The sequence below is a fragment of the Sinohyriopsis cumingii genome, chromosome 14 (assembly GCF_028554795.1).
Source record: "Sinohyriopsis cumingii isolate HCF-2022 chromosome 14, ASM2855479v2, whole genome shotgun sequence".
Lineage (NCBI taxonomy): Eukaryota > Metazoa > Mollusca > Bivalvia > Unionida > Unionidae > Sinohyriopsis > Sinohyriopsis cumingii.
The window spans coordinates 117,807,636-117,823,546 of NC_142974.1; the positions used below are offsets into that span (position 1 = coordinate 117,807,636).

Genomic DNA, 15,911 nt, shown 5'->3' on the forward strand with positions numbered 1-15,911 from the left:
ATCTGAAATACAAAGCAAGATAAACATTTTATCTTGTGAGATTAATTTCATCATGTTATTACGCATATTTACTGCAGGGTAGAAACTGGTAGAATGCGCTACTTCCGTCCAGCCGAGTTTGCTAGAAAGGGATTTTGACCAAAGTGGTGAAAATAAAGGTTAATTCGCCGGATTGGATTCAGGACATGGTCATTTAAGAGATATGCTTTGGTACGTTACTGTCTTTTCAATGTATATGTGTAGTTTTTCAGTCTTCTTGCAATTCTGAAGTGATAAAAAACGCGTGAGAAAAAGTCGAATCGAGCGAAGAGTTGTGGTCACGTTTGCACTCCTTGTGTTTATATATATTACCGATAAGGGGATTTCATATTGTGAGAGATTTCGCCGTACTTCATTGATAAAACGTCAGACTCCTGTGGTTAAATACAAGAAGCAACGGATAAACTTTTGAATCTTCCAAAAGTTGAATCCTCCTTGTCCACTTCCGCGATGTCCATGTTTCCTCCAAAATTGATAGTTTTAGTTCCCTATGGGTCACAGAATAGACAAGTATCAGTGGATGCCATGGAACTTGAACACAAATGGAAATTTGCTAGTAATGTCTTTTTGGCTGAGACGAAGGCTTTCATTTGTGAGTTTTGTGATAAGACGTTTGCAGAGAACTCGAACTTAAAGAAACACGTGAGAACACATACTGGCGAGAAACCATTCAAATGTTCCGAATGCAGTAAGTGTTTCACTGAAAGCGGTCATCTAAAGAGGCACTTGAGAGTGCATAGTGGGGAAAAACCGTACAAATGTGAAGTATGTGGCCAAAGTTTCAACCAGTCTGGAATCCTAAAGACGCATATGACAACACATGGAGGAATCAGACCATACAAATGTGAAGTGTGTGGTAAATGTTTTAGTGCAAAAGCATACTTAAAGACACACTTCAGAATTCATACAGGTGAAAAACCGTACAAATGTGAAGATTGTGGACAGATGTTTTGTGACAATAGAAACTTGAAGCACCACCAGAAAATACATTCAGGAGACAGACCATATAAATGTGTAGAATGTGGGGAGACGTTTAGTCACAAGGGGAAACTCAACAGTCACTTGAGAATTCATTCTGCTTATAAACCATACATATGTAAACATTGTAATAAAATGTTTAACCGCAGTGATAACTTAAAAGACCACATGAGAATACATACTGGAGAAAAACCGTTCAAATGTGAATTTTGTGTTCAAGTCTTTAGTCAGAGGGGAAGTATGAAGAGACACATGCTGAAGCAGCATCAGTTGAAAACAGCACAGACAGTTAAAGTAAAGAAGAAGAAGAAATAAAACAATCAGAAACATGATGGCAGTTCAACATTCGGTTGACAGTTAAACTGAGGAAGAAAAGAAATAAGACAGGCAGAAACATCAGCAGTAACATTATGAAGAAACATTCATCAGGGCATGAGTGTATTTGAACAACTTCTAATTATAGCATTTAATAGCTGAGGAAGGACATTCATTGTGTGACTCCACTGAGTTTGGTTGCCATGTACTATGCCACCATGATAACAAGTATATACATAAAACTGCCTTGTATGGAATATGATTTGTTCACATGCATTTTGGTGATGCAGAAATGAATTACATGTATTTGTTTATAACTAGCTGTAAATTGATTGTACACATTACTCAAGGGAAAAATGTATTAGGCCAAAAGAGAAACGATGGTTGCTTCAAGTTAACCAACCAACCGTAGTGTTTACTGTCCATCCATACCATACTTTTTCTTGCAAAACAGAAAGATTTGCTGAATTACCAAACCCATCTTTGACAATGATGATTTTGTAGCTAATTAGATCACAACGAATCAGCAGTTCGAATATTTGCTTTTATTTGCTTGTTTGTTCGTAATACATACATGCACAGAATTAAATAATAAACAACATGCATGATGAGGAAGCATCTCTTCTACTCCAGTCGCTATCGATCTTACTAACTTCTGTCATGGCAATAGTGGCAGTGAATCAAGATTTTCGTCGTCCTGTTTGGAGGTTTTCTATCGTGTGTTGACCCTATTTGGAGGTTTTCTATCGTGTGTTGACCCTATTTGGAGGTTTTCTATCATGTGTTGACCCTATTTGGAGGTTTTCTGTAGTGTGTTGATCCTATTTGGAGGTTTTCTATCATGTAATTCAATGCCGTACATAGATTTCTTTTCCATTATAAATGTATACATTGTACAAATAACCAACAAATTAAAACATATGAAAAAAAGAATGTGTTATTTGTAAGTTTCATCATAAACTGCCAAGGTCCAAATCTACTTGAGCCTTTTTGTGTGAAAATTGCTATTTCTTTCAAGAAGGTTTGCAGCTTGAAAATGGACTTAAGACTTAATAAGAGTACATGAGGTATTCTTCCATCAAGAAAACTTGCTTCCACGGTTACATAAATAAACAGACACTTCTTATTGCAGAACATGTAGTTGCACTGGACCTTGTTTATAAAACTGTTATATGTACATGTTGCAATCATGTATTTAAATAAATCAACCAACTGACGTAACTACATTTGGGGGTTTTGTAACAAAAACTACATGGGTAATATTTGTTTACCTTATCAGTCAAAATAATTTAAGAAAATTTGGCTTTAATCCTTATAATTTACAGATTTCAGTAGAGAAAGAGAGATTTATACAAGTGAAATAACTTAAGCAAGAAATACGTAAGCAACAGTGCCAACATATATTCTAATGCACACAAACATGAATTCGAACAGTCGATGGTAGCATTAGTGTTTGTTCCTGTGAAATCAGGGTTCTCAATAGAATTCAGAACTGACCCTTGATGCCAAGGTCTTGGGTGTCAAAATGAAAATCGCAGAGACAAAACTGAAGTCTTAGATTGATAGACAATTAATTTAAGTAAAATTCAAGTTTGACTAACTTTAGGATCAGGCTGTGCAAACCACCATATTTTCCAGGTTTTTATAATTGCCTATGATTTGATAGGCAAGCTGACGCATGCAGCTTTTTTAATGAAAGTTGATCCAGTCAAGTAAAAATTGACTTCCTCATCCTCAATGATAACTGTTAAAGATAATATCAAAATAATCTAATCTTGATTCAGTTTTTCCCACCTAAGTAACCTTTTGGCTCTGAATATTTTGTATTGATTTTGCATGCAGAGGTCAGAGGTTAAGCTACATGCAGACTTGAATTTTGGGAGCAGTATTGATAATCTATTTTTATCATGATTGTAGATTAATTTGAAAGATGTTGCATAGGATCTATAACTAATTGTTTACGATTCGTAATAATAACATTTATAATAACTCAAGTAGGGAGGTGTGAAGGCTGATCAGTGAGAAGTGGAGCAAAGCAACAAACGTAATTATATATATGTTTGTTGTTTTCATTGTCTTATATGAATCATGTCCTCTGTTTCTTAGCATGCATTTAACATTGGTTTTAATCAATGCTTTATTTTCAAGTTGAAAATTCAATGTACATGTACTGTATTATAAATACAATTTTTACATGTATGAAACTTATCATGTTCATACCCACTGCATTCATACTTACAAGATTGTATGTTTGGATGGTGATATACATGCAGTGTATATTTGCCATGTGACTTTAAAATTGCACAGCAGAAACTATGCATCGTAATTAATTTTAACTTCTCTCAGTAATGAAATTACAGAACTGTAATTACAAGTTGCTAAAAATGCCACTTAAACATTTTTTGTGTTACTTTCCTCAAGTTCATTATAAAATGGCAGCTAAACATATTTCTAAATTACTTTGAAACAACCACTACAACATGTACAATGAGAACAAATGTTTTTCACGAGGATCCTGTTTTACCAATTCCTTATTTATTTTACATATGTATCAGAGATCTCGCTAGGCTTTTAAAACAAGGAGTACATGACTCTCAGTTTGGTAAAAATAGGAGTCCCACCATCAAAAGTTACAGTCCCTTCTTTCCTATTGAATCAACACAGATGTGAGTGCATCTATTTTTAGATAAAAGTTTCCGTAATGTAATCACTCACTTTAATATAGCTTCATTACAACAGTCCATTAACAGGACGGCAAATTTATGGTTTATTTATTTGTCTATGTCCTTGTAGTAATTTTAGGCAATGGTTAAATAGTATCTGATTTGCTGTTTTCCCCCCGTATTTTCGCAAATACATGTCAAGTCAGAAAACAGCCTAGACCTTAAAGCGCATCTCGCAAATTCCACAACATAGCATTGTCCCATACATTTCTGACCTACATAATTTGCAGTTTAAAGTTAAATCTTTAATACAATAATACCTTGGCTTTGCTTTCAATGATTTGTTTATTTTTCTGGAAATATTTGCCTGATGATGTACGAAAACACAATTTAATAAACTGGTACATCCTAGACTTAGCGAAGTTCGCCATTATTTCCCATTAGGCCTACTGGTTCACTTACAGTTTCAAACTAATTTTATGATGAAATAGTGTACAAGAGGCAGTTAATATATATCCAGATCACTGATTCTGATCTTAAAAAACACAAGTTTGTATGTTTTATCATCAAAGGATATAATGCAGGAAATTGATATTTGCTACCTTACTCGGAAAAGGGTTAATGGTCAATCAGCTATCAAAACATAATGTTTGTGAATGGGCAAGAGTTTGTTTGTCAACACAGTTGATATCAAAACTAGGCCTAGCTACTGATGTCTTGATGAATACATTTCGTTACAAACACTAGAACTAACCGGGCTAAGACGAGGGGCATTTTAAAAACAGTGTATATAAATTCTCCTTTAGGAAAGGAACTGTCTTCCAATAATATATATATATATATATATATATATATATATATATATATATATATATATATATATATATATATACCAAGCTGAAAGAATGCTATTTTTATGTATATTTATATTTTGTGTAACTTCTGGTACATGACTGCATCTATATTGTGTGTAATGTTTGGACTTGACTGTAAATGGTATTGATGATCTATAAACAAGATATAGCTATATTTTTTCCATGGTTGTAGATTAATTTGAAAGATGTTGCATAGGATCTCTAATTGTTTACGATTCTTAATAACAACATTTATAATAAACTTGTTTTCCATTTGATAGGTCAGTCAGATGGGTTCTTAGAAAAATTACGTTATTTCCAATTCAGTGAGTTGGTCAGGTGGGTTCATTTGAGATGGATTTTTGCAGAATGTTACATGACGAGTATTTTTGGACTCAATGCCTGTATATAAATACGGGTAGGTAGAGCTGGACAATTATTCATTCCTATTTCCTATGTACTTGTAGTGACATTAGACTGCAGATTGTTTAATGTTATGTTTATTTATAACTTGAGAGGAAACATTTGTTTGGATTATTCGTTGAAATTACAAACTGCATATTTTACTAAAATGCAGTTCATTGTGAATTTATTCAAAATAGTTGGTGATGATGCCATTCTGATACATCAGGACTGTTGGCACACCAGTACATTCAAGGATTTGAAATTGATTCAGAACATTCGATTCTTTTAGACTTGAGTTTTGGGATTATTTTGGATTTAATTAATAGTACTGTAAATTACTCTGAAAATTTCATTTCGTATCTATGATAATTAAATTATTTGCTAAGTTTCAAAAAAGCTGTTGGTTTTGCTTCTTTCTGTTAAATGGTTATGACTCTACATTTGTAACACATATTTTTAAATAATTTTAAATAAATTGTCATATTGATTTATGTGATCACTTTTATCACTCAGTAAGAGTAACGCATAACCGCATGGAACAATGTAAATGAAAAAGCTACTTACATCCATATGAAATGTAAATGTAAAGCTATATATGTCCAACTAAAATGGAAACAAAAAGCTACATACGTCCAAGTCAAATGTAAATAAAAAAGCTATATACGTCTAGCTGAAACATAAATAACAAAGCTACATACATTCAGCTGAAATGTAAATGTAAAGCTATATATGTCCAACTGAAATGTAAACAAAAAGCTACATACCTCCAGCTGAAATGCAAATAAAAAAGCTATATACATCCAACTGAAATATAAACGTAAAGCTATATATGTCCAACCGAAATGTAAACAAAAAGCTACATTAGTCTGGCTGAAATGCAAATAAAAAAAGCTGCATACGTTCAACTGAAAAGTAAATGGAATGGTATTTATGTCCAGCTGAAAAGCAAATGACAAAGCTACATATGTCCAACTGAAATGTAAACATAAAGCTACATACATCCAGCTAAAATGTAAACGAAAATGTTCTTTACATCCAGCTGAAATGTAAATGAAAAAGCTACATAAATCCAGCAGAAATGTAAATGAAAGAACTATATACGTCAAGCTGAAATGTAATCTGGAAGGCTACATACATCCAGCTGAAATGTAATCTGGGAGGCTCCATACATCCAGCTGAAATGTAAATGAAAGTACTATGTATGTCCAATTCAAATGTAATCTGGCAGAATGCAATAAATAAAGCAAAATCTGCTTCTAATTATATTTTTTAACAAAATACAATTCTCCTGGGTAATCTCTATCTGTATCGTGAATTGGAAAGTCTTTATTTACCTTTATTTTCATTCATGCTGGAGATACTGGAAAACATGCACATGCACAATAATAATGAAAACAACTGTTTTAGTAGTGTATGCCTTATTGACATGGTTACTGAAATAGCTGGTCACTGCTCTGTGATATCTGTCAATCTTGCCAATTTTATCTTCACGATATTTGTGTCTCTATGCATTGGGACACACACTGAAAATGCTATATATTTTACAAGGAGATACCTCTTCGGACACAAAATTATTCATTTCTTTTCTTTCTAGATTTGCATTCGTCATGGTCTCTAGGTCTTGTATTGAAAATCTATTGCTCTAATCTCATGCAAATTTGTTAAGGACTTGGGTATATCTAATACCATAGAAAGCATGCAACTCTTGTATTGGACATGTTTGAGTGCAATTTGATTCAAAGTATGCAAGTATTTTTTTATGTATTGGACATGGTTCGATGCAATCTCTTGCAAAGTATGCAAGTATTTTTTTTATGTATTGGACATGGTTCAATGCAATCTCATGCAAAGTATGCAAGTATTTGTTATGTATTGGACATTAGGGATATAATGTTATACAGAATATGCAGGTTTTGTATTGGACATGGTTCAATGTAATCTCATGCAAATTATGCAAGTATTTTTTTTATGTATTGGACATTAATGATATAATGTTATACAGAGTATGCAGGTTTTGTATTGGACATGTTTCAGTGCAATCTCATGCAAAGTATGCAAGTATTATTTTATGTATTGGGCATTAAGGATATAATGTTATACAGAGTATGCAGGTTTTGTATTGGACATGTTTCAGTGCAATCTCATGCAAAGTATGCAAGTATTTTTTATGTATTGGACATTAAGGATATAATGTTATACAGAGTATGCAGGTTTTGTATTGGACGTGTTTCAGTGCAATCTCATGCAAAGTATGCAAGTATTTTTTATGTATTGGATATTAAGGATATAATGTTATACAGATTATGCAGTATACATAGCATGCAGGTTTTGAATTGAACATATAGATCCTTATCTCTTCCTACCTACACATATTTTGAAAAGAATGGACCCATTATTTCTGATTGCTACAGGTTGAAAAAAGCAACACAATAGAGAGAGAGCTATTCCAAATGCTCTTTTTTTTTCAAGAGATAAGATCATGTATTGAATGCAATACAGGTCAAACAATCCCCAGTCTGGCTCTGATTTGGTGAATTATATACCATTCATGTCGAGAGATTCTATATCACTTATTGTTCACTCTGCCAAGTGTATCCCTATGAAAATACTATGGGGTACAGGAACTTTTCACATTCATTTGTTATCAGGTATGTTGCCTTTGTCTGAGAATTTCAGAAAGATGATGTATCTTTGAAGAGAATGTTGAAAGGCAAATTTTATATTTTAGAAAGTCCACCATGGTAAAAGTCTGTATATTATAGAATACATTAAAATACTTTTAAGAGCAAAAAACATAATAAACGGAATGTATCTTGAGCGCAAAAGAACAGGCTGCTCATTGTATTTGATAATGTCTACTCACCAAACCAAACATAGTCGTAAGACTAAAACTAAGAGATTTATTTATTTACTGTACAGTTATATATTACAGATTTAACAATTTTATGCATACTTTTAACTGCATTTATTCAAGAGGCCCATGACTCAATTTTGACTTCAGAGAAAATTAAGACACTGGACTGGAAACTTGTAAAATATGTTAATCAATCCTGTCTGGTAATTCCTTACTTAAATGTTGTTGTAGGGCTTAACGCCATTTTTCAGCACAAGATAGGCTATACATGGCGGCCAGTATTAATGGTGGAGGAAGAACCCGGAAAACCCCCGGAAAGAACCACCGACCCACGAGAAGCTACTGGCAAGCTTTCTCACATAACCACATTAGCCGAATACGAGACTCGAACCGACGCAGACAGAGGTGAGATGGCAGTGATCCGTAACGGTGAGCGCCTTAGACCACTCAGCCACTCTTACTTAAATGCTTTAATGAAATGTTAAATAACAAACAAATACATGTACATTATTGCTCAAAAAGAATATTTGAATTATTTATTTTGTGTATGAAGAATGAATATTAAATTGTTGTCTTGGATACAGCCTTGAAAGTTAAATTCAAGATAAGAAACAAAGGTCGCTATGCTGGAAGGTAACTTCTTCTAGGTTAGCCTTTACGCCGATTCCAAAGTTACTCTAGGTAGTCCGATAAATCAACCCCATGCGCAGATATGTGTTGATACTGTTGGACGATATGTTGGTCTGATGTCCCGTAAATTAAAATGTGCAATTTTGCTGCATGCAGATACTTATCTAGCGCAAAATTTAAAATGGCCACATAACAGATTGTTATGTTATTTCACGTGGATTTACAAGTCATCAAACATAGAGTTTGCTCTGGAAATATTATGTACATGTCACCAAAAGAACCCTTCAGCCGATGGTAGCTCCACAGCCACGGGAAATACCAGTAAGTGTATACAATGTACAGATGTGTGCAGAGCAAATTGTCTGCAAATAGTCACAACTTTTAATGAATAGGTGATATCAGCTCCTAACCCGAAAATCAATATCATTACGGGTGATGGGCTGACTTATCGGCCTAACGTTTAGGGTCCTTTGAAAGTATGCTATATATCACTGTATATGTGATATCAGCAACTAACACGAATATCAATATCATTATGGGTGAGGGGCTGATTTATTGGCCTAACGTTTAGGGTCCTTCGAAAGTATGCTATATATAAGTGTGGTAATATTATTTAATCTGGTCACTTATGGTGGTACATTAAATAGGTCTTAAGAAAATCATGATATCACCATCCGACTACTGGAGAGCTTCCAAACTAAATCTTATCTTCCATATTGTTTCAGATACCAGGCTAGACCTAAAAATAATTAGCATGTTTCACTCAATTTTTTAAATCAGTAGATGCAGATAAATGAAGTTAAAATATTCAAGATATGGAGATTTCAAAATAATATTAAGGATTCAAGCACAGGAAAAAAAATGTCATAGTGACATTCAGAAATGGGCATGTACTAAAGTATATAAAGTTTCTAGAAGTATGTAAATCAGGGTAGTTGAAACACCGAAACACACTCAAAACACCGAAATACACACAAAAACACAAATTGCACATATTTTGTACCATAATGCTCATGATGTTAAATATAATACTGTTAAAGTGTGGTTTGTATATATTTGAATAATGACAAAAATTGAAATAAAATGTAATTTTAGTGATTTTCATATGAATTTTGTGCAGCTTCCTCATTATAGCTCCATTCATGTAATAAATGATAAGGTCTTACCTGTTTGGGCAGCTTTTACCTCATTTTTTTATGTCTTTGTTTGCTTTCAAACACATCAATATATGGCATTTCCACCAAAATTATGTAAGTATACATTCGGAATTCTCACAATCATGATCCCACTCCCATATTTCAAGTTCTGATTGATTAGCAATTTATCATACCTGTCCAATCGAGTAAAGTCAAGTGCTACCGAGCGACATCATTAGATGGATTGCGCCAGAAATTAATAAAAAGTAAATAATTTGTATCAAAATTACTTAAACCAAATTTTGTTTTTCTTCTTCTTTATCATCTTCTTCTTTTTCTTCTTCTTCTTCTTCTTCTTCTTATTATTATTATTATTGTTAAAACAAATCCTAAACATTACCAATAATTGCATCCAAAAGATGTGTTATGAAAAAGATTTTTGTATCATAACCTTCTTCTCATTTCTTGCTATGAGAAGGAAATACTCTGCTTTTAAGAAATGTCTTTGCCCATGGTGAGATAGAGAGATAGAGAGAGAGAAAGGAAAGAGTTCCGTGCTCTCTTGAGAAAGGGTGTCACTCATAACAGTGTAGACATGGCTACATCTGGAGAATATGCCAAACGGGTGGTACGGAATCTGTAATGACACAAGCCTCTTTGAGATTCTGATGAATGGACTCACTTTATTGAAATAATCAACATATAAAATTACATTCCAATGTCAATCTACATAAATTATGGATATAAGAGATGCATATAAAACTACGATATTTCTTCCCTTACCAACATCATACATTTGTATAATTTCTGCATTTTAGAATATAATACTGATAATTAAACATCAAATAAATTCACGATAGATAAAGAATCTAAAATTAAATATTTCAGACTAAGGCTGCAAATGAAATATATTTTACTGAATTTAATATACAATGTTAACATATTAAACTCTATTATTAAAATAGTATTTTATTTCTGAATTAACTATTACTAAGTATGAAGTTGGTAGCGAAAGTCGTTATTTTACTATAATCAATACTATAATTACAAGTAAATACAAGTTCTTCAAACAATTAAACTTTCTAATACATTATAATAAAGAAGAGTAAAGAAATATTAAAATAGTCCAATGTTGCAATGTACCAATTGTAGATTAACATCTTAACACTAAAAATCCATAAACTATGTAAAAAAAATTGTACATAAAGGATAATCTTACTTGTAACGACAAATGCCTCATTGAGACTCCGATGAATGGACTGATGCGTCCACAGCCTGATGCTTTATTTTAACCAGTTCTTAGGACATAGCCAAATATGGTCATACTTTAGTCTTTTATGTTTCGCCAGAATCTCAAAGTTTCTCCTTCGTTTCTTACAGACTATCATCTGGGTCTATGTACGTCATTATATAGACAATTTTGCCAGATCAGCTCATTTTCCCATTTAGAAAGAATCTTTGGAATTTATCTAGTTCGTCTATCTACACAACTTATCGAGTGTAGTTTATTGCTTACTTACGATACAAGGGAAATATATAGTGCAAGATAGTTTTGCCGTTTGCTCATGAGAGTGCATTCTTTATTACATAGTATATAATTGTAATACCGAAATAAATTGATTTAATCTTTTAATAGAAAATTACTTTCAATATAATTTAATGAGAAAAGAAATTGCTTTTAATACAATTTAGAGAAATTTTAATCTTATTACTTTTACTAAAACATTCCGTCCTAATAGATGTAAATAATTGTATATATCAGTGTGTATTTCGGTTTTTGAGCGTATGTTGATGTTTACATTTATCATGTTTATGAAATTATGTTCAGCCATTTACAGGCTAAATAACTGAAAAGGTTCACTATCTGTTATAAGGTTTAAGGCAACTTTGGAATCGTGAGGTTTGGTCATTGGTTCAACAATTACCATATTCCAGTTGATGGGGAAGTTGGGTGACAATGTACTAAATTTAAATATATTATCATAAGTAACCTTGGAAATAATATTTTGGATATTTCAAGCGAATAGACAATTACGTGCCTCACGGATGAACTATAGGTACCAATAGATTCGTTATTATTATATAATTGTGAAATTCTGATCCACAAAACTTGTAACAAAGATGGGCATTTGCATACGTGAGACCTGTACCTTGTACTTATTGCGATCAACAATGCAAGCATAATTCAGATGATCTGCATGAACATTTACAGAGTACTTTTGAAGAGGGTTTGTTATCAATTATTTAGTAGAATGGTTCAGTGGATGCTGCTAGACCACATTATGTCAAAGTACTTGGTTAAAATCTATTAACATGCGTAAGCATATTCAAATGCATACATCTGGATATGTGCCAAACAAATATCAATTGATCTGTTCAATTACGACAACAGCTGCATAATTTTCAAAGGCTCCCATTCGAACCTAATGCCCATAAATCCGCATATCAAACAAGGCAACTCGGAACTACAATGGATCTTCGAAACGATGATTGCTCCATGTCCACTTCCAAAACGTCCATGGTTCCAAATGTGTTGGTTTCAATTCAGCATGGGTCAGAGGATGCAGAAACATCAGTGGATACCAGCAAGACTGAACAAAAATGGATATTTGATAATGTGTATTTACCTGAGAGAAAGCATTTCAAATGTGAGTTTTGTGATAAGAAGTTTGCAGAGAATTCGAACTTAAAGAAACATATAAGAACACACACTGGCGAAAAACCATTCAAATGTTCAGAATGTGGCAAACATTTCACTGACAGCAGTCATGTAAAGAGACACATAAGAGTGCATAGCGGGGAAAAGCCATACAAATGTGAAGTGTGTGATCAAGGTTTCAGTCAGTCTGGAATCCTAAAAACGCATATGATTACACATGGAGGACACAGACCATGTAAGCACAAATGTGAAGTATGCAGTAAATGTTTTAGTGGAAGTGGAAACTTGAAGGTACACGTTAGAACTCACACGGGTGAAAAACCGTACAAATGTGAAGATTGTGGACAAGCGTTTTATGATAACGGAAATTTGAAGAAGCACCGGAAAGTACATTCAGGAGAGAGACCATATAAATGTGAAGAATGTGGGAAGACGTTTAATCACAAGGAAAATCTCAAAGAACACTTGAGAATCCATTTTCCACATAAACCATATACATGTGATTATTGTAATAAAATGTTTAGTCACCATGGTAACCTTAAAGACCACATGAGAGTACATACTGGAGAAAAACCATTCAAATGTGAATTTTGTGTTCAAGTCTTTAGTCAGAGTGGAAGTATGAAGAGGCACATGTTGAAGCAGCACCAGTTAAAAGCATCGCTGACAGTTAAACTGAGAAAGAAAAAAGTAGACACCAGAAACACCAGCAGTACCACCATTGACAGTTAAATTTTGGAAGAGGAAGAAATAAGCAGAAACAATAACACTATGAAACATACATTCGTTAGTTCATCACTTAATTTGAAAAATTTTTAATGACAGCATGTATTTGCTGAATATGGACATTGTGTGACTATATATAAAACTGTCTTGCTTTTAATATGCATTTTGGTGTGGTGAAATTAATTACATACCATATTTTACCCCAAAACATGATACCAACTTTACATACATTATTCAAGGATAAAGTTTATTACCGGTCTATGTCATTTCAGAGAATTATACTTTGCGCCTTAGCATTTACATATGGTAGTGAAGAGAGAGAGATTTATACAAACGAAATCGTGTAACAGTGCTAAAATACATTTTAATGCAATCAAACATAAATTTACAGAACCAGTGACTGAACTTGTACTTGTTCCTTTGCAATCAGTGTTCTCAGTAGATTTTAGAACAAAAGAGTTTGGGTAAAATGATACAACTGTGCTGCCTATCGATACTTTTCTCAATACACATTTGCTATAGGATACATTGTCGATACATATATCAACTTGATGGTCTTTCCATCTTTAGAAGGTCTGACAGTAGTAGGTGATGCACATTTATGTGAGTTGACTTTTGTTGTATTTCTAGTATCCAGATTACAGACACAGACATTATCATCTGTTCATATGCCATCAATGACAAGATAACAAAATATGAGCTTTAGTCATCCAGTGTTATAACGGGAACAAATGGTGTGTGGGTGTACAGGTGGCTAAAGAGGTTGATGTGTGACCAGAATGTTCTATGGCATTGTGGACAGGGGATGTCCACAAGCAGATTGTGGGATTACTTGATTGGGATTTCCTGGCCTGACACAATTGTTCTGCTATGGCTGTCTTGTTGGACTTGCAAACTGCAGCACCTTTACCAGTGGAGGAGCGCCACATGCCCTGTCCTGCCTGGACAGTCTGCTCCCACTTGAGATAGCTTATGCCAGAGTTTTTCAGTGACCTCTTCAGGGCATCCTTATGTCATTTTCTCTTGCCTCCTTTGTTGCATTTTCCTTTTTCAAGCTCATCATCAGTTATACTGGCCACCATGTGTAGCATATCCTGTGCTGAAAAATGGCATTAAACCCTAGAACAACAACAAGCTCGCCATAATATAACTTTTTAGGAAGACTGTGGTCTGGCATGCAAGCTACATGGCCTGCCAATCACAAGTGCATCAGGATGGTTTATTTACTGGGCAGGCTTGCCTGTGCAAGGGCCTCAGTATCAGGGACCAGTCTTGCCACTTGCTGTTGAGGGGTCTTCTGAAGCAAGTTGTGTGGAAGTGGTTCAGCTTGTTCACATGGTGCTGATACACTGTCCAGTTTTCACAGGTGTATAATAGCATAGGGAGTACTATTGTTCTGTATGCATTCAGCTTCATCTGTAGATTAATGCCTCTCCTGTTCCAGACATTGGCATATAGTCTGCCAAAGTTTACGCTGGCCTTTGCAATCCTGGCATTAACTCTATCATCAGTTATGATGTTCTGAGATATAGGTCTTCCAAAAAAAAAACCCATTCACTGTGCTCATTTTGTAGCCATTGACTGTGACGTTTGGCTTAGCATACAGTATTCATGAGGCTGGCTGATACATTAGTTTGGTCTCTTTGTGCTATAAGGCCAAAATTTGTGTATGCATCAGAGAACTTGTCAATGCTGTGTTGCATGTCTGCTTCAGAGCCAGCTTTGAGAGCATGGTCATTAGTAAATAGTAAGTCACTGACGATGCCTGTTGTGATCTTAGGTTTTGCTTGAAGCCTCCTGAGGTTGAACAGTTTGCCACCAATTTTGGTATCTGATGCCGATTCCCACTGATGCCAGTACACAGTCTTACATCATTCCATTCGAGACACGAAAAGGCTGACTTCTCACCATTGTCACGGACTCTAGCTTCCAGGCCATCATGGAATTAATGTACCATGGTGATAAATTTCCTTGGGCATCCATCCTTAGCCATTATCTTCCACAGGCCCTCTCTACTGTCTGTCAAAGGCCTTGATCAGGTCGACATAGGTGAGGAAAATTTCAGCATTTTGCTCCTAGCTCTTCTCTTTCAACTGCCTAGCAGTGTGTTCCATGTTGATCGTTCCTCACTCCTTCCGGAACCCACACTGGCTTTCTCGCAGGAGTCATTCGTCAAGGTGTGATGTGAGGCATTTGAGGAGAATCCTGTCGAGTATCTTGCCTGCGATGGGGAGTAAATATATACTTCAAGGATTGTCACAGGCCTGATTTCTTTTGCACTGATACAGATGTACAATAGTAGCATCCTTGAATCCCTTTGGGATCATTTCTTTTTGCCACATGAGCTGAAACAACTGAGGGACTTTATGGGTTAGAGCCTCACCACCCTCCTTGTATCTTGGCTGGGATTGAGTCTGAGACAGGAGCCTTGCTGCTAGAGAGCAGTCTCTAGCAGGGTTGGTGGATCATCCAGTGCTTCATTGACTGGCACTTGGGGCAATCAAATCACTTCATCATTGATGGATGTTGGGCAGTTCAGGACACAGTTGAAGTGTGCAGCCAGTTATTCGAGGATCTTCTCTATGTCATTTGTTCCCATACAAACAGAGGAGGGAAAGGATGATCCTGGTGATGACAGTCCATATACTTCAT

General features: G+C 34.6%; 1 protein-coding gene and 1 long non-coding RNA gene across 2 annotated transcripts in view; both read left to right on the forward strand.

The window, feature by feature from the left end:
- Positions 1-101: 101 nt before the first annotated feature.
- Positions 102-15,911, forward strand: part of LOC149784689 (uncharacterized) — a 62,871-nt gene continuing 47,061 nt past the window's right edge. The window contains exon 1 of the long non-coding RNA XR_016413933.1: positions 102-210. This is a non-coding gene — a long non-coding RNA (uncharacterized LOC149784689). The remainder of the gene's footprint in view (positions 211-15,911) is intronic.
- Positions 207-13,276, forward strand: LOC149784690 (uncharacterized). The gene is made up of 2 exons (XM_089933336.1): positions 207-1,329; positions 12,255-13,276. The coding sequence occupies exons 1-2, from the start codon at positions 490-492 to the stop codon at positions 13,263-13,265; spliced, it is 1,851 nt and encodes a 616-aa protein (XP_089789462.1). The 5' UTR covers positions 207-489; the 3' UTR covers positions 13,266-13,276.